At 41.4% G+C, this 20,581-nt stretch overlaps 1 protein-coding gene across 2 annotated transcripts in view; it reads right to left on the minus strand.

Annotated features, from left to right (window-relative positions):
* The window catches only part of LOC5496661, a 24,868-nt gene extending 7,072 nt beyond the window's left edge, over positions 1-17,796 (minus strand). The window contains exons 1-7 of one of the 2 annotated variants that reach the window (XM_048732610.1): positions 17,718-17,796; positions 16,088-16,444; positions 3,384-3,632; positions 2,410-2,925; positions 2,014-2,271; positions 1,186-1,446; positions 355-603 (exon numbers count right to left, since the gene is read on the minus strand). In XM_048732610.1, the coding sequence (XP_048588567.1) occupies positions 355-603; positions 1,186-1,446; positions 2,014-2,271; positions 2,410-2,925; positions 3,384-3,632; positions 16,088-16,444; positions 17,718-17,778 (1,951 nt within the window). In that variant the 5' untranslated portion in view covers positions 17,779-17,796. Of the gene's footprint in view, positions 1-354; positions 604-1,185; positions 1,447-2,013; positions 2,272-2,409; positions 2,926-3,383; positions 3,633-4,670; positions 5,028-6,307; positions 6,419-16,087; positions 16,445-17,717 lie in introns of those variants that run through there. The other variant, XM_048732611.1, reaches the window with a different exon arrangement.
* Positions 17,797-20,581: the final 2,785 nt, after the last annotated feature.

Here is a 20,581-nt window from a genome sequence, read left to right on the forward strand (position 1 = left end):
TTCCGGACCTCACCCTGCCCATGTGACGAGATGAGTTCGACTCCGGTTGACCCCTTCGTTCGTTGGTAGTTAAGACGAAGGTTTTAAATTTTATGTGTGCGTTTGTGGCATTGAAAGTCTCTAGAGGGATTAGTGCCCTATTACCAGTGTTAAGGATGCCGATTTGAGCTTGATTGTCCCGCGGTCATTAAATGAATTACTCTCGATCCCACCCTGCGTTTGTCTCTAGAAACACCCCTGCATTTGTGCCATTTAAAACGTTCTAAGCTTCCCATACTCTTAATTAATCAGTTCGTCTGCTCAAAGAGCATGTTGTTTTGCCTGAAGGCTAATGACATATAATTATATACTAACCCAAGTAAAAGATGACCTTCTCTTGGGGATAATCGTCGACCCAGCATGTGACGTTTTCTCCGTGTTTAACACCGATCGCGTATGTGGCATTCTTGCGTCCCTGTTGACTGTTTGGAAAGCTGACGATCGAGGCTCTACCGGTGCTGCACGTAACATCCGGGCTTTCATCAAGGTCTGTTTCCATGGTGATGTTGACACTTGAAGTCCCCTTTTTAGGGCATAATTGAAGAGGCTTGATAAACCTTATATCTGAGGAAAAATGAGAACGTGGGAAGTTTTTATGCATAGCTCTTTCTGGTATTCAATATCCTGGATATACCAGCAGTGTCTCGAAGATTCTGTTATGTTGCGCGCCCTTTTTTTTGCCGTTTAGTCAGACGCAGTTGTAGAAACTTTAAGGTTGTCCGTACTTTACAATGATCCTTGAAATGTAAACTAATCACGCTATTTTATTAAGAAAGTTGCGACATCTTCAAAACCGCAACTAGCCGCGACAGAAGATGGCCTTGTAAATCCGTAAATGAGTTCTAACAGTGGTCTTGCGCTAAGAGATCACTGCTTAGGTGCGCGCTCAGGCTTTTAGCGTCAAAATAACAGCAACAAAAAGCAACTTATTCAGGGCTAACGTAAAAAGCCAGAGTTATTTTCAGAAAGGGTTTACTTTTATTTACAGATTTTATTTTTTCGTCGTTTTCTGGTGTGACGGGCATTTCTGTGATAATTTTGTTTTGAATTTGCCACCCAGAAAGGTCACGTGATCTCTTAGCGCAAATCTCCTATTGTTTTGAAGTGAATGGTGGTCTAATCAGAAATCCACACACATGTGCTTACATTTGAAAGTGACATTGATCCAGTCTGAGGTAGACGTGTTCTTGCAGACAGCTTCATTAGTCGCAATACATCTGTAGCTGCCTGCGTCGTTTTTCTTTGACAGAACAAGCATCGGCCCACTGTGATACCATCCTTCAAAGCCTAGTTTGTACCAAGTCGCGTTTGGAACTGGTGAGCCAGTGACGTTACACATTAACTTGGCTGGATGGCCCTCCATAATCGTAACCTCGCTTGAGGAAAACTCGGCAACCAACGGAGGCACTGTGCAATGCAAATTTATAGAAAATAGCGAGTATGGTAAGCCACAATTATACCACTACATATGTTCACGATTATATATAACACATACCGTAAATGATATAATAAACGCCCCCTATCTAAAGAACGCCTCCTGTCTAATGAACGCCCCCCTAAACTCACATAAGTTTGCAATGATCGCCCCTCTCTAATAAACGCCCCACTCTATTTACCGCCCCCTCCCCACCTTCCATCCCAGATTAAAAACAAATTACATAGGAATTTCAGTTATATAAATTTAATTAGCCTGGGTTTGACTTCTACTGAGTGAGAATCGCTTAATGTCAAGTATAGCCCACTACGGAGTCTATAATTCAACGTGAATCTGATTGAGACTAGAAGCCCACTGCACTTGGGTTTGTTATATTGTTATAGTTTGTAAAAAAACGCTCCTCTCTAATAAACGCCTCCTATCTATTAAGCCCCCTCCCCCCCACCCTCGGACCATCGAAGTTTAATTAACGCCCCTGGCGTTCGCTAGATCATTAACGGTATGTTCGGTACGAAATTAAACTTCTCCTTTCATCATACCTGATGCGAAAATGCTGATATCTGCTTCCTCCCCCTTTCCCGCGGTATTGCTAGGAATGCAAGTTAAGTTATTCCAGCCAGGCCTCTCCAGGGTAACTAGAAAAATACCAGCCTCACTCGCGTGTAGATGCTCTCCATCCAAGGCAAGCGAGTGCGTCACGTCGGAGGGTTTGCCGTCAGCAGAGCAGGTCAACATGACAATGTCGCCAACGCATCCGAGGGTGGAATTGGACACAAGGGTCGTGTTTTCTGGTTTGTCTGTAGAGTAAAGAGGATTTGACTTTAAAAAGGCAAATATATTTAAGCTTCTTTCTCACTTCCATTGAAGCTTATTTTCATAAGCAAAAAAGGACAGAAACGAAAGACTTCTTCTTTGCTTGACGTCGATATACTCACAAATGACATCTAGTGAGGCCGTTTTTATCGTCGTCCCACATGTACTAGTGACGTTACAGGTATAGTTGCCACTGTCATCCCTCCCGACAGATGATAACGTAAGAGAGCTCCCATCGCCCTTGAAGACGCCATCCTTCTTCCAGAAGTTCTTGAGGCTCTGGAATCCAATCGCTAAACACGTAAACACAACCACTGACCCCTCATTTACTGTAGCTCTTAAATGTGTTATAGAAATTGTCGGTAATTTTTCTGTCACGTTCACGCTCACAGATCTGTTTTCTCCAACTCCAGCGTCATTGATAGGAACACAGGTGAGGAGATGTCTTTCTACTGCATCTAATATGATATTGTGAAACACTCCGTCGTTGTTTTTTCTGATCAGTAGATTGTCCATGTAGAGGTGGTAGGTAATCAGTTGTGGTTCACCAACCGCTGAACAGGTCAAGGAAATCGCAGCTCCGCATTGACGAACGTTGTAGCTTTCCACTCCCGTGATGTTTGTGTGCACTGGCTTATCTGAAAGCAAAAGAGGGAAATAGTAGAAGAGACAACGAGATAACACGCGGGACTTGTACTGAAGAGTACTGAAAAATGACCGAAAGTGTGCGTGTGTTGTCTTCAACAACTCGACACCACCCCCTCCCCTCCCCCCAAAAAAGAAAAACGCCCTCATCCCTCTCCACTCCCCTATGGATAACGTAATTTATTGTAAACTGCCTCCATTATTCTTCTCTTTCCTCGAGATGTCTTAAGGATGAAGCAAATGATTATCCTATTGGAAGAGTAAGAGGAAATGGAGGATAATTGGATGGACGATAAAGCAAATCATCCATAACCCCGCATCATCATTATTTTTTAATATATACCAGTATACTTATATTTTGTGTTTTAACTACTTGCACATTTGTCTTTCTACCTGTGCAACAAATCATCCGTCTAATATTCAAAGAGTATCAAACCACACCCCAACTTACATGGCACGGTAAGACAGACGGTACCACTTGCTCCACTCCCGATGTTATTAGTGGCGGTACACACGTAGCACCCCCCGTCCGATATCTTGACATCGCTGAAGGTAAGAGTCTCCCCAGTCCCCAGAACATCCTCTTTTCCGCTCCTGGTCCAGGTCACGTTAGGTGTTGGGTTCCCTGTGGCGCTGCACATGAGTACTGCGGTGTTTGTCTTGTTGACCGTTATGTTTGCATGAGTGACACTAGGGGGAACTGCAATCAATAAGGATTATTCTATCGATGCAATAAATCTAATAATGTTGCATTGGAATTAACGCCGTATTGTCACCAGTTTACTTCCGGAGTGCCGATAAAAACATCAAAAGAATCTGTAAGAATCCGCGCTATTTAACAGGCCATCCGTTCTAAATTATCAATCACATCCTCAAAGAAACTTCCAATAAACACTCTGCTTTCACATTTTTCAATAATTTTCGCGTTTTCCGTTAAAAAAATCGAAGATTGCTACGTAATCGACCGGAAAAAAACTTGTGACAATGTGGCTAGGTTCTTTAAGGGTAAAGGGGAATACTCGAGATAAAATTGATGAAAACGAATCAATTTATCATAAAAGTTTGTTGTGAGGTGAGACCCCTTGATCCCTCACCCCTTTCACCACTAAATCTAGAGCTGAATTCTTAGCTTGAAATTAATAATTCTTATCAAAGGTAACTCCATAAATTAATAGCATTATTATAGTTATTGCAAAAACAATTTATTTTCTACCATAATGCGTTGAATGGATGTCTCAGAAGACAGTGGATGTATTTTTTTTGCTAAAAAAGCAAATGATCCATCTCAATTGTTTTTAATATTTAATAATTTTGATCACTTAACGTAAACGTAAGTTTCAATTTTTCAGTTTACATTTTTCAAAGCGAATTTTGGCGCAAAGCAGAAAATTTAATCAGAAAAAAGGCACGATCAAAATCATCACAGCCTGTGTACGGCACAGGCGCGTACACAGGGGGTGCGATGGGTGTGCCCCCATCCCGCAAAAAGTGGGTCTTTTGATATAGAAACACCCTCAAATACCATCGTCTTTCCATACGATACCTATGACTGTACCCTCCCCCTTCCAAGCCAGTCATAGGTACGTGCCTTCGACAGAGATCTAAACACTCTTGTAGTATTGCTACATTAAAAAAGCAAAATATAAATATAAGATAATGATAATAATAACAACAGCAACAATAAATTACAATAATTACATATGAAATTTATCGACAATTAATATATTGTTGCAAATACCCAATACATCCAGGGTAAATTTTGACGCCTCGTAGGTAGTTTCTCCGCCATTATCTGCCAAGGTCATCGCATACTCCCCAGCATCTTGAGGCTTGACATCTTTAATGGTAAGTGTTATGGGGTTGAACGTCGCTGTACTGAGGCTGTACCGAGATTTAAAATCGGTGAAAACTGCTGAAGTTGGAGGGGATCCGTCGGCCAATACCCCAATCTTAACACCCTTGACAAGAATATCAGCCACACGAATAGATATCGTAGCCGGTGGTGTAATGTCCCAGTACCAGCTCACATTATAGTTCAACGTCCCTTGCAGCACTTTTGTGATGTCTTCGGGCTTGGAAGTAATACGTATTGCACCTACAAGGGCAGTATGACGCAAATTTAATTCCATAATTTTTTTTAGGTGATCATATGGCAAATGAATTGTTATACATCAAAAGAGACATTATAAAGACGTTATCGTAGTTGATGTCTGAAGAGTTTTTTAGCTTTATTTGTAGCCATTATCTCTGATGACGTACTTCAGTTAACACCAATATAGATAAGCATTACATGTCCAATTTTTTTTTGCTAAATAAGGAGTTCACGTACATGCAAGTGTGTTGATACTGAAGATGATGGCGAAAAACCACATCCATCTAAACCCGGACATCTTCGGTAGCCACCCGGAAGAAATTTCCACAGACAAAAGTTTGTAAATTCTCAGACTCATCGGGTTCGGTAAAAAAGACATTCTTCCATGCATGATCAGTTTTTCTTATTGCTTGAAAGACATCCCGTCGGGAAGTAAAGTGAATTGTGCATCTGCTTGAAACATATGCTTTGAATATACTATAAGTGTAAAATTTAGCTGTTTGATGGTAGATAATCAGTTCAATGTGCTTATCTGGTGTTTTTGTATAAGTTATTACTAATAAATTTGTCGTTTGTAGCACGATCATAATACCATAATATTTGTTTGTGTTCCCTAAATATGTGTATATTCATGGTTCTTGTTATAAGCCCTACATATTATCGGCTTCCCTCACTCTGTTCCTCTTAAAACCGACCCTCAAACACCCTCCCTCCCCCTCATAGATGACCATTAGCACCCAGCACCCGGGTTGTCATCTCAATCGAATCCTGGCATGTTTTACCGAAATGAGATAGGCACCTCATTCCCAATAAGCCTCCCCTCCTCCAATTAAAAAATAAAATAAAGACTTCAAGAATTAAATAAGGGTCCAGGACACTTATCATTACGGTAAGTTCTTTTTTTAGAATTTATAGTATAAAAAATGGTTTGTATAAACATCAACAGATCAAGTTTTCTAAATTATCACAACAGACTATGAAGTATTAGTAATACGTATTGGAAGTAATAATACGTATTCGTGGTATTGCAACAAGGGCAGTATGCCCTTGTAGTTGCAATACGTATGATTTATTCCATAAGTCTCTAAGATGATCATGCAAGAAATAGAATTGTTATACATAAAAACAGATATTATAAGAGACAGTATCGTAGTTGAAGTCCGAACAGTTATTTGTCGCGATTTTCACTGATGACGCACTTCAGTTAACATTGTCGTAAGGCTACCACTAATAAAAATAAGCTTTATATGCCCAGTTTATTTCACGTTCTCACGTTCACGTACCTGCAAGTATGTCAATACTGAAGATGATAGCAATAGACCACTGCCATCTAGACCTGGACATCTTCGATAGCCACCCGAAAACAAATATCCACACACAAAATTATGCACACGACTCAAACTCCCCCCGGGGGGGGAGGGGAGTACTCAGCCTATGTTTGGGTATAGGGGTGCCGCTGAGGGTTTTTGTTTAGGACAAAAATTCTGAAAAACCATACCCTGTTTAGGACAACACCCTTGATTTTAGGGTGTGACACACTTATTGATTCATAACTTTTTTATTTTATTTCAAGTATTAAATCCCAATTACTGAGTCTAGAAAAATGCTGTCTTTTATCGCAATATCGCAGAACCAATCACCCGGTTAGCACGGCGGGATCAGCGGTTACGAGTTTTAGCAAGGCAACCAAATCGGTACCCTGTTTAGGACATACTTGCTTATAATTATGTACCCTGTTCAGGACAGAGCTGGGAGGCCTGAAATATTTACCCTGTTAGGACAGAGAGTTTCAGCAAGGCAACCATATCAGTACCCTGTTTAGGACAGACTTGCTTATAATTATGTACCCTGTTCAGGACAGAGCTGAGATGCCTGAAATATATACCCTTGTTAGAACAGAGAGTTTCAGCAAGGCAACCAAATCAGTACCCTGTTTAGGACAGACTTGCTTATAATTATGTACCCTGTTCAGGACAGAGCTGAGAGGCCTGAAATATATACCCTTGTTAGAACAGAGAGTTTCAGCAAGGCAACCAAATCAGTACCCTGTTTAGGACAGACTTGCTTATAATTATGTACCCTGTTCAGGACAGAGCTGAGAGGCCTGAAATATATACCCTTGTTAGAACAGAGAGTTTCAGCAAGGCAACCAAATCAGTACCCTGTTTAGGACAGACTTGCTTATAATTATGTACCCTGTTCAGGACAGAGCTGAGAGGCCTGAAATATATATCCTTGTTAGAACAGAGAGTTTCAGCAAGGCAACCAAATCAGTACCCTGTTTAGGACAGACTTGCTTATAATTATGTACCCTGTTCAGGACAGAGCTGAGCGGCCTGAAATATATACCCTTGTTAGAACAGAGAGGTCAAGAAACATACCCTGTTCAGCAGCACTTCCCCGTATAGCCCATAAAAGGGAGTACCCCCCCACCCCCCGGGGGGCTTAAACGGCACACTGGGTTCGATTAAAAAGGCATTCGTCCATGGTTAGTTTCTCTAAAGCGCTCTTATTGTTTCAATGGACATCCCGTCGGGAAGTCAAGAAATTTAATTTGTGCATCAGCCCGAAGTATAAGATGAGGTATAGTAAGTACAAACCGTTATTAACACCTCGATCGTCCCGGCAAAATAAAATTCCGTGGAACGGTATGACAGATCAATATTTATAGACAAGCTTGCCAAGTTGCGCAGGAATCGGACGGTTAGAAGTGTACCTTTAATTCAAATATTTAGAGTAAGTTGAGGTGAGATTTGATTGCGAGATATCGGGGATTGAAGTTATGTTAACAGTAGAGGTAGCGTGACATCAGTTGACAAAGAGCAAATAGAGCCATCTGTTTCTCCCAATCTGCTGCTCCCATAATCCGATACTCACACACCCACCTCTCACCCCTCCAACACCCTTTCCAAATTTTTGTGTCTATTTATAATCATTGTAAATTTTATACTTTTACGTCCCACAATAGCCATTGACACAGTTTTGCGTACTTTATTTTTCAGTATTTGTAATATAAATCTTTTTAATATAAACTGTCAACAGATCAAGTCATTTTAAATTCTCACAACAGACTAATAAAAACGGGTATTTCTTGGAAGCACTAGTGCCGCGGTAAAGGATTTATTCATTCTATACATGCATCACATTAACATTAATCTATACACTCGGATAAGCAAACGTCTCTATCAATTATAATTTATTGTTGTTTTATTCGGGCCAATCTGCTCATAACCCGAATACGAGACGGCAGCTCTGTCCAACTCCTGGTACTCACTCCCACTTTTCAATGATACCACTCCCCTCTCGTCCCTATCACCAGGCATGGTCGCTATGCGTGTCCCAAGATTCAACGAGGCGTACTGCGCATTCTCTGTCTGCAGAGATTGGTATACTGTTGGTGGTAAACCTCGTTTTCTTATGTTCTCATAGCTTGCCTCGCCTTTGTGACAAGCGTTGTTAGTTGCCACCTTGCTTGTCGTGCCAACGATGGCATTATTTTGCTGATTGGCCAGAATGTCAGATTCACGTGACGGAAACCCACCCATGGCTCCATATTGCGTGAGATTGTCCCCTTGCGTTACGGTTGCACACTGCTCATTGGCCACAGAATGATGACCACGTGGTGTTGTGTCCTCCGAGGCGTGTTGCGTGAAATTTCCCCCTTGCGTGACGTCCTCGTAGTTTGGGATGTTGTCACGCATGGCATCCTGAGCTACCTGGTATTCCATGGCTTTCTCCTGTGCTTGGTAGTTAAACGAAGTCTCTTGCATTGGCATTTGCTATATCAAACAATCAAAATAAGAGAAATGTCCAACCAATATAAGAATTGAGCACAAGGTTACCTCAGGTGAGAAGCCTGTGTTATCAGCATGTTCGAGAGTTCTGCAAAACAAAAACATTACCGTCAGCCGCCAGTCATAGTTGTCTGTTGAACAGTTTTCAATATCACTGAAATAATCCATATGTTTACCTGTCTCTTTTTGACTTTTTTCCTAAGAGTAGAAATAAAAAAAACAAAAAGTCAAAACTGATCCTTTATTCCGATAAGCTTTCATCTACAGGCGCGTAGCTAAAATGTGTAGTTCCATGAAATATCCATACCCCCCCTATTGAGGGTGTCGGAGGTACGACCCCCACACCTCTGGAATTCCCAACCCCCGGTAAAAATATAAATACAGTAAATGTTAAGGAAAAAGGGCATTTGACCCCCCCTCCCTCCTCACCTGGAAATTCCTGGGCGTTTGAACCCTCCACCCCCCTGGAATTTCCAATCCCCTCAATGGGTGGGGGGGTATGGATATTTTCTGGAACTATACAATACCGCCAAAAAGTGGGTCATCATCTCATATTTAAAGCTGGTCAAATATTCAACATTTTCCATATGATACTACTGCTACTGCGATAAACCCTCTTCCCACCTCGGCCTATAAAATAATTTCAATGCTCGCGGATTTTTTAATTAACCCAATTTTCGACTGTAGAACACGGAGTCTCGATAGTTCGCATGATTGTCAAAGAGTATGTGTGCCTTATATTACCAAACTCATCTGCTCGTTTTAGCCACATGACGTAGGCTATCAGCCCAATGATGACCAAGACCAAGATGGCGACCACCACAGCGAGACCAACAATGGCCGAGTCCTGGCCCTCAATCTTGACGGCTGAAAACAAAGAAAAGTCTTTATTGTTACCACGACAGCCAGAACAATGACATCATGATATTCATTATTACTCAGTAGCAGATCTATGGAGCGGGTTCAGGGGCTTCACCCCCCATCCCCCTCCCTCTTGGGCCCCCAAGTGACTTGTGTCACAGTTATTACGAAAATTTAGGGTTACCTCCCCAAACCAGCCAACCAGCCAACCACCACGACAACCTTGGCAAAAAGCCAGATCCGCCCCTTGGCCCTGTTACCATCTATCTCATCATTTCATCATCTCCACCCTTTTCCTCAACCATCGTCATTAATTACATCGGCACAATCAACATCATCATTATCACTCTCGTCATCGCCATCACGTATTTAGCACACGTACTTATGGGTGGTACTGAGGATCACGTGACTAGCACACGTACCTGTGTGGGTGGTACTGATGGTCACGTGACTAGAACACATACCAGTGGGGGTTGCACTGAGGATCACGTGACTAGCACACGTACCTGTGGGGGTGGTACTGATGGTCACGTGACTAGCACACATACCTGTGGTGGTTGTACTGAGCATCACGTGACTAGCACACGTACTGTGAGGGTGGTACTGATGGTCACGTGACTAGCACACATACCAGTGGGGGTTGCACTGAGGATCACGTTACTAGCACACGTACTGTGGGGGTGGTCCTGATGATTAGCACACGTACCTGTGGGGGTGGTCCTGATGTACACCGTGTCACGCCTCGTGTCTCCCCGCACCGACACGGTGACCTCCACCTCGTACAGAGTGTCAGGCTCAAGATCATTCAACACGCACGACAGCGAGGCTGAACTACTAGAGCCTGACGACGTCACCCAGTCACGTGACCTCCCAGCTAGGACCCTAGCACGCACCGTGCACTGGCCTTCACTAGATGGGTTCAACCACGTGACTGTTATGCCGTCTTGCGTAGGTATGACGTCATCTATTGTGGGAAACGGGTCAGGCACCGCTGAAAAAAGCGCAGAACTGACACTTCATAACTGGGCAAAATCCCATTTTTAATGGAGGATTATATTTCTACTCACATTGCAGCGATTGAATGCTACCAGGGTCAATGTTGAAGTTGTATTTTGTGGCATGTTCGAGTAACTGTTGCTTAAAAAATGCAGGTGGATCTAACACATAACCCATTTGAGTGTACATCACATCGACTACGACACTTCCAGACCTGCACCATAATAGGCAGTTAGCGATAGCCTATTTAGAATGGGACTAAATCGCCCTAAATGCTTCCACACAATTCATTGTCCACAGACCTGATTCAAAATTCAAATTTAAACGTTACCTGAATGTGATATTGAAGTCGCGCAGGCAAGAATCCAGTGTGTCGACAACCTGTGGCCCAACGTCAAAAGATAATTAATCTCCCCCTTATCCATATCTTGTACTGATTTAAATAACGCTTACCAATTGGTTTATATTCCGCCAATCTGCGGAGCTCACGTTGTGTCTACCATCCACAATCATAATCTCTCTGTTTAGTATCTTGAAAGACATGACGGTCTTCGTGACTTTACCTGTAAAGTATCAATTTCAACCAACACTAGCAAACATATAGTATCAAAGACTAGGCACGTACACAAGGGTGTGTACAGGGTTCCCGCACCCTCCCCCTTTAAAGGACCTTCAAATACTATCCTTTTTTCATATGACACCAATGACTGTGTACCCTCCCCAGACAATCCAGGGTAGCGCTTGAAAAGAATACCATTCCATCCAGGTGTCCAAAGAAGAGGGGGGGGGGGGGGGTTCCTGGCCTCACCCTGCCCATGTGACGAGATGAGTTCGACTCCGGTTGACCCCTTCGTTCGTTGGTAGTTAAGACGAAGGTTTTAAATTTTATGTGTGCGTTTGTGGCATTGAAAGTCTCTAGAGGGATTAGTGCCCTATTACCAGTGTTAAGGATGCCGATTTGAGCTTGATTGTCCCGTGGTCATTAAATGAATTACTCTCGATCCCACCCTGCGTTTGTCTCTAGAAACACCCCTGCATTTGTACCATTTAAAACGTTCTAAAGCTTCCCATACTCTTAATTAATCAGTTCGTCTGCTCAAAGAGCATGTTGTTTTGCCTGAAGGCTAATGACATATAATTATATACTAACCCAAGTAGAAGATGACCTTCTCTTGGGGATAATCGTCGACCCAGCATGTGACGTTTTCTCCGTGTTTAACACCGATCGCGTATGTGGCATTCTTGCGTCCTTGTTGACTGTTTGGAAAGCTGACGATCGAGGCTCTACCGGTGCTGCACGTAACATCCGGGCTTTCATCAAGGTCTGTTTCCATGGTGATGTTGACACTTGAAGTCCCCTTTTTAGGGCATAATTGAAGAGGCTTGATAAACCTTATATCTGAGGAAAAATGAGAACGTGGGAAGTTTTTATGCATAGCTCTTTCTGGTATTCAATATCCTGGATATACCAGCAGTGTCTCGAATATTACGTTATGTTGCGCGCCCTTTATTCGCCGTTTAGTCAGACTCAGTTGTAGAAACTTTAAGGTTGTACGTACTTTACAATGATCCTTGAAATGTAAACTAATCACGCTATTTTATTAAGAAAGTTGCGACATCTTCAAAACCGCAACTAGCCGCGACAGAAGATGGCCTTGTAAATCCGCAAATGAGTTCTAACAGTGGTCTTGCGCTAAGAGATCACTGCTTAGGTGCGCGCTCAGGCTTTTAGCGGCAAAATAACAGCAACAAAAAACAACTTATTCAGGGCTAACGTAAAAAGCCAGAGTTATTTTTAGAAAGGGTTTAGTTTCATTTGAAGATTTTATTTTTTCATCGTTTTCTGGTGTGACAGGCATTTATGTGATTATTTTAGTTTGAATCTGCCACCCAGAAAGGTCACGTGATCTCTTAGCGCAAATCTCCAATTGTTTTGAAGTGAATGGTGGTTTAATCAGAAATCCACACACATGTGCTTACATTTGAAAGTGACATTGATCCAGTCTGAGGTAGACGTGTTCTTGCAGACAGCTTCATTAGTCGCAATACATCTGTAGCTGCCTGCGTCGTTTTTCTTTGACAGAACAAGCATCGGCCCACTGTGATACCATCTTTCAAAGCCTAGTTTGTACCAAGTCGCGTTTGGAACTGGTGAGCCAGTGACGTTACACATTAACTTGGCTGGATGGCCCTCCATAATCGTAACCTCGCTTGAGGGAAACTTGGCAACCAACGGAGGCACTGTGAAATGCAAATAAGACGGTTTATAGAAAATAGCGAGTATGGTAAGCCACAATTATACCACTATATATGTTCACGATTATACCTCATATAACACATACCGTAAATGATCTAATAAACGCCCCCTATCTAAAGAACGCCTCCTGTCTAATGAACGCCCCCCCTAAACTCACATAAGTTTGCAATGATCGCCCCTCTCAAATAAACGCCCCACTCTATTTACCTCCCCACCTTCCATCCCAGATTAAAAACAAACTACATAGGAATTTCAGTTATATAAATTTAATTAGCCAGGGTTTGACTTCTACTGAGTAAGAATCGCTTAATGTCAAGTATAGCCCGCTACGCAGTCTATAGTTCAACGTGAATCTGACTGAGACTAGAACCCCACTGCACTTGGGTTTGTTATATTGTTATAGTTTGTAAAAAAACGCTCCTCTCTAATAAACGCCTCCTATCTATTAAGCCCCCCCCCCCCCACCCTTGGACCATCGAAATTTAATTAACGCCCCGGTCGTTCGCTAGATCATTAACGGTATGTTCGGGACAAAATAAAACTTCTCCTTTCATAATACCTGATGCGAAAATGCTGATATCTGCTTCCTCACCCTTCCCCGCGGTATTGCTAGGAATGCAAGTGAAGTTATTCCAGCCAGGCCTCTCCAGGGTAACTAGAAAAATACCAGCCTCACTCGCGTGTAGATGCTCTCCATCCAAGGCAAGCGAGTGCGTTACGTCGGAGGGTTTGCCGTCAGCAGAGCAGGACAACAGGACAATGTCGCCAACGCATCCGAGGGTGGAATTGGACACAAGGGTCGTGTTTTCTGGTTTGTCTGTAGAGTAAAGAGGATTTGACTTCAAAAAGGAAAATATATTTAAGCTTCTTTCTCACTTCCATTGAAGCTTATTTTCATAAGCAAAAAAGGACAGAAAGAAAAGACTTCTACTTTGCTTGACGTCGATATACTCACAAATGACATCTAGTGAGGCCGTTTTCATCGTCGTCCCACATGTACTAGTGACGTTACAGGTATAGTTGCCACTGTCATCACTCCCGACAGATGATAACGTGAGAGAGCTCCCACCGCCCTTGAAGACGCCTTCCTTCTTCCAGAAGTTCTTGAAGCTCTGGAATCCAATCGCTAAACACGTAAACACAACCACTGACCCCTCATTTACTGTAGCTCTTAAAGGTGTTATAGATTGTCGGTAATTTTTCGGTCACGTTCATGCTCACAGATCTGTTTTCTCCAACTCCAGCGTCATTAATCGGAACACAGGTGAGGAGATGAATCCCTACTGAATCTAATAGAATATTGTGAAACATCCCGTTAATGTTTTTTCTGATCAGTAGATTGTCCATGTAGAGGTGGTAGGTAATCAGTTGTGGTTCACCAACCGCTGAACAGGTCAAGGAAATCGCAGCTCCACATTGACGAACGTTGTAGCTTTCCACTCCCGCGATGTTTGTGTGCACTGGTTTATCTGAAAGCAAAAGAGGGAAATAGTAGAAGAGACAACGAGATTACACGCGGGACTTGTACTGAAGAGTGTACTGAAAAATGACCAAAAGTGTGCGTGTGTTGTCTTCAACAACTCCCCACCACCCCCTCCCCCCCAAAAAAAAGAAAAACGCCCCCATCCCTCTCCACTCCCCTATGGATAGCATGTAATTTATTGTAAACTGCCTCCATTATTCTTCTCTTTCCTCGAGATGTCTCAAGGATGAAGCAAATGATTATCCTATTGGGAGAGTAAGAGGAAATGGAGGATAACAGATTGGATGGGCAAAAAAGCAAATCATCCATAACCCCGCATCATCATTATTTTTTAATATATACCAGTATACTTATATTTTGTGTTTTAACTACTTGCACATTTGTCTGTCTACCTGTGCAACAAATGATCCGTCTAATATTCAAAGAGCATCAAACCATACCCCAACTTACATTGCACGGTAAGACAGACGGTACCACTTGCTCCACTCCCGATGTTATTAGTAGCGGTACACACGTAGCACCCCCCGTCCGATATCTTGACATCGCTGAAGGTAAGAGTCTCCCCAGTCCCCAGAACATTCTCTTTTCCGCTCCTGGTCCAGGTCACGTTAGGTGTTGGGTTCCCTGTGGCGCTGCACGTGAGTTCTGCGGTGTTTGTCTTGTTGACCGTTATGTTTGCGTGAGTTACACTGGGGGGAACTGCAATCAATAAGGATTATTCTATCGATGCAATAAATCTAGTAATGTTACATTGGAATTAACGCCGTATTGTCACCAGTTTACTTCCGGGGAGGGCCGACAAAAACATAAAAAAACTGTTAAAATCCGCGCTATTTAACAGGCCATCCGTTCTAAATTATCAATCACACCCTCAAAGAAACTTCCAATAAACACTCTGCTTTCACATTTTCAATAATTTTTCGCGTTTTCCGTTAAAAATAATCGGAGATTGCTACGTAATCGACCGGAAAAAAACTTGTGACAATGCGGCTAGGTTCTTTAAGGGTGATGGGAAATAAATACTCGGGATAAAATTGATGAAAACGAATCCATTTATCATAAAAGTTTGTTGTGAGGTGAGACCCCTTGATTCCTCACCCCTTTCACCCACTAAATCTAGAGCTGAATTCTTAGCTTGAAATTAATAATTCTTATCAAAGGTAATTCCATAAATTAATAGCATTGTTATAGTTATTGCAAAAACAATATATTTTCTACCATAATGCGTGGATGTCTAAGAAGACAATGGATGTCTTTTTTTTGCTAAAAAGCAAATGATCCATCTCATTCGTTTTTTAATATTTAATAATTTTGATCACTTAACGTAAACGTAAGTTTCAATTTTTCAGTTTACATTTTTCAAAGCGAATTTTGGCGCAAAGCAGAAAATTAACTAAGAAAAAAGGCACGATCAAAATCATCACAGCCTGTGATGCCTGCCCCCATACCGCAAAAAGTGGGTCTTTTGTTATAGAAACACCCTCAAATACCATCGTCTTTCCATACGATACCTAAGACTGTACCCTCCCCCTCCCAAGCCAGTCCTAGGTACGTGCCTTCGACAGAGATAAAAAAATAAATATAAGATAATGATAATAATAACAACAGCAACAATAAATTACAATGATTACATATGAAATTTATCGACAATATAATATATTGTTGCAAATACCCAATACATCCAGGGTAAATTTTGACGCCTCGAAGGTAGTTTCTCCGCCATCATCTACCAAGGTCATCGCATACTCCCCAGCATCTTTAGGCTGGACGTTCTTGATGATCAGTGTTATGGGGTTGAACGTCGCTGTACTGAGGCTGTACCGAGATTTAAAATCGGTGTAAACTACTGGAGATGGAGGGGGTCCGTCCATCAATATCCCAATCTTAACACCCTTGAAATTAATATCAGCCACACGAACAGATATCGTAGCCGGTGGTGTAATGTTCCAGTACCAGGTCACATTATAGTTTAACGTCCCTTGCAGTACTTTGGTGATGTCTTCGGGCTTGGAGGTAATGCGTATTGCACCTACAAGGGCAAATTTATGACGCAAATTTAATTCCATAAACTTTTTGAGGTGATCATATGGCAAATGAATTGTTATACATCAAAAGAGACATTATAAAGACGTTATCGTAGTTGATGTCTGAAGAGTTATTTAGCTTTATTTGTAGCCATTATATCTGATGACGTACTTCAGTTAACACCAATATAGATAAGCATTACATGTCCAATTTATTTTTGTTAAATAAGGAGTTCACGTTCTTAGTTCACGTACATGCAAGTGTGTTGATACTGAAGATTATCGCGAAAAAACACATCCATCTAAACCCGGACATCTTCGGTAGCCACCCGGAAGAAATGTCCACACACAAAAGTTTGTAAATTCTCAGACTCATCGGGTTCGATTAAAAAGACATTCTTCCATGCATGATCAGTTTCTCTTATTGCTTGAAAAGACATCCCGTCGGGAAGTAAGGTGAATTGTGCATCTGCTTGAAACATATGCTTTGAATATACTATAAGTGTAAAATTTAGCTGTTTGATGGTAGATAATCAGTTCAATGTGTTTATCTGGTGTTTTTGTATGAGTTATTACTCATAAATTTGTCGTTTGTAGCACGATCATAATACCATAATATTGATTTGTGTTCCCTAAATATGTGTATATTCATGGTTCTTGTTATAAGCCCTACATATTATCGGCTTCCCTCACTCTGTTCCTCTTAGAACCGACCCTCAAACACCCTCCCTCCCCCTCAAAGATGACCATTAGCACCCAGCACCCGGGTTGTCATCTCAATCGAATCCTGGCATGTTTTGCCGAAATGAGATAAGCACCTCATTCCCAATAAGCCTCCCATCCTCCAATTAAAAAATAAAATAAAGACTTCAAGAATTAAATAAGGGTCCAGGACACTTATCATTACGGTAAATTCTTTTTTAGAATTTATAGTATAAAAAAATGGTTTGTAAAAACATCAACAGATCAAGTTTTCTAAATTATCACAACAGATTATGAAGTATTAGTAATACGTATTGGACGTAATAATACGTATTGCACCTACAAGGGCAGTATACCGCAAATTTAATTCCATAAGTTTCTAAGATGATCATGTAAGAAATGAATTGTTATACACCAAAAGAAACATTATAGAGACGTTACCGTAGTTGAAGTATGAACAGTTATTTGTCGCTATTTTCACTGATGACGCACTTCAGTTAACACTGTCGTAAGGCTACCACTAATAAAAATAAGCATTATATGCCCAGATTATTTCACGTTCTCACGTTCACGTACCTGCAAGTATGTCAATACTGAAGATGATCGCAATAGACCACTGCCATCTAAACCTGGACATCTTCGATAGCCACCCGGAAACAAATATCCACACACAAAATTATGCAAACGACTCAAACGTCCCCGGGGGGGGGGGGGGGGGGGGGGGTACTCAGCCTATGTTTGGGTATAGGGGTACCGCTGGGGGTTTTGAAACCTGACCCTGTTTAGGACAAAAATTCTGAAAAACCATACCCTATTTAGGACAACACCCTTGATTTTAGGACCCTAGTAAGAACAACACCCTCAATTTTAGGGTGTGACACACTTATTGATTCATAACTTTTTTATTTCAAGCATTAAATCCCAATTACTGAGTCTAGAAAAATGCTGTCTTTTATCGCAATATTGCAAAATCGCATAACCAATCACCCGGTTAGCACGGCGGGATCAGCGGTTACGAGTTTTAGCAAGGCAACCAAACCGGTACCCTGTTTAGGACAGACTTGCTTATAATTATGTACCCTGTTCAGGACAGAGCTGAGATGCCTGAAATATTTACCCTGTTAGGACAGAGAGTTTCAGCAAGGCAACCAAATCAGTACCCTGTTTAGGACAGACTTGCTTATAATTATGTACCCTGTTCAGGACAGAGCTGAGATGCCTGAAATATTTACCCTGTTAGGACAGAGAGTTTCAGCAAGGCAACCAAATCAGTACCCTGTTTAGGACAGACTTGCTTATAATTATGTACCCTGTTCAGGACAGAGCTGAGATGCCTGAAATATATACCCTTGTTAGAACAGAGAGGTCAACGGTCAAGAAACATACCCTGTTCAGCAGCACTTCCCCGTATAGCCCATAAAAGGGAGTACCTCCCCCCCCCCCGGGGGGCTTAAAAGGCACACTGGGTTCGGTTAAAAAGGCATTCGTCCATGGTTAGTTTCTCTAAAGCGCTCTTATTGTTTCAATGGACATCCCGAAGTCAAGATTTTAATTTGTGCATCAGTCTGAAATATAAGATGAGGTATAGTAAGTACAAACCGTTATTAATACCTCGATCGTCCCGGCAAAATAAAATTCCGTGGAGCGGTATGACAGAGCAATATCTATAGACAAGCTTGCCAAGTTGCGCAGAAATCGGATGTTTAGAAGTGTACCTTTAATTCAAATATTTAGAGTAAGTTGAGGTGAGATTTGATTGCGAGATATCGGGGATTGAAGTTATGTTAACAGTAGAGGTAGCGTGACATCAGTGACAGACGAAGAGCAAATAGAGCCATCTGTTTCTCCCAATCTGCTGCTCCCATAATCCGATACTCACACACCCACCTCTCACCCCTCCAACACCCTTTCCAAATTTTTGTGTCTATTTATAATCATTGTAAATTTTATACTTTTACGTCCCACAATAGCCATTGACACAGTTTTCCGTACTTTATTTTTCAGTATTTGTAATATAAATATTTTTTAATATAAACTGTCAACAGATCAAGTCATTTTAAATTCTCACAACAGACTAATAAAAATCCTTATATATAATTAGAAAGAAATTTAATGACTGAATATTTTTTTGCACATACCCACTACATCCAGGATTAATTTCGACGCCTCGTAAGTACTATATTACTATCAAGCGCATGGCATACTCCCCAGCATCTTTAGGCTGGACGTTCTTGATGACCAGTGTAATGGGGTTGAACGTCGCTGTACTGAGGCTGTACCGTAGCTGATAAACGTCTGGAACTGGTGGCGATCCGTCTTGCACTCGGAACCAATCGGAACACCCTTGAAATTAACATCAGCCATACGAATATTTAACGAATATTTATCGTAGCCGGTGGTGTAATGTTCCAGTGCCAGGTCACATTATAGTTTAAAGCCGCATTGTCACCAGTTTACTTCGGAGGTCCGTCGGAAACCTCAACCGTCAAAAGACAAAAGAATATATTAGAATCCGCACTATATAACGGGCCATCCGCTCTAAATTATCAGTCAAATCCTCGAAGAAAATTCCAAAAGACACGCTGCTTTTAAAATTGTGAAATATTTTCCGCAGTTTCCGTTAAAAATCATCGGAGATTGTTACGTAATCGACCGGAAGTAAACTGGTGACAATTCGGCTTGCAGTAATGGTGATGTTGTCCGGCTTAGAACTAATATGTATTGCACCTACAAAGAAATCATAATGTTCGCTAAAATGATGATAGTTTAAATCACTTTGTGATCAATTTACTAAAAATCACTAACTTTGTACAAATATATTGTTCATACTAACGCCAAAAGCGTTGTTTGAATCATTAAAGCTTCGTAGTTGCTAACGTCGTTAACGATGACTTTTGATGCCAATTGTCCATTAAATGAAAAAGCATTAATTGGTAATCTATATAAAATTACAAAGGAAACGCATTTTATTCTCGCTGATATTGATACCACAATTATGCAACTATGCAAACAATTCAGGTTCAATCGTATTAATTGTTCCCAAAAATCATTAATCCATGGTTGGTTGCCTGATAGAGCGCTCTGATTGTTTGAAATGACGTCCCGTCGAAAAGTCCCGAGGGTGACCGCTTAATAGTGGTCTGATGAGCATTCACCCGGACCCTCATCGTTTGATATATTTACCAGGTTTTTTTTTCACAAACTTTTAATTGATCTTTCAATTATTTGGTTAAACCAGACGCATTGCCAAATAACGTCGGAAAATATAATTCGAGTAATTTTATTTATATAACAAGCCCTTAAAATTGTTGTGCATCTCTGGTGCATGAAGATCCGTGTGATAAGCCCTACATTGCATACAGTGAAATCTCCATATAACGGACACTCGGAACATTCAGTAGTGAGCGCGAAAAACCAACCAAAATATCTCACGAAAATGT

This window comes from Nematostella vectensis, chromosome 9 (genome assembly GCF_932526225.1).
Source record: "Nematostella vectensis chromosome 9, jaNemVect1.1, whole genome shotgun sequence".
Lineage (NCBI taxonomy): Eukaryota > Metazoa > Cnidaria > Anthozoa > Actiniaria > Edwardsiidae > Nematostella > Nematostella vectensis.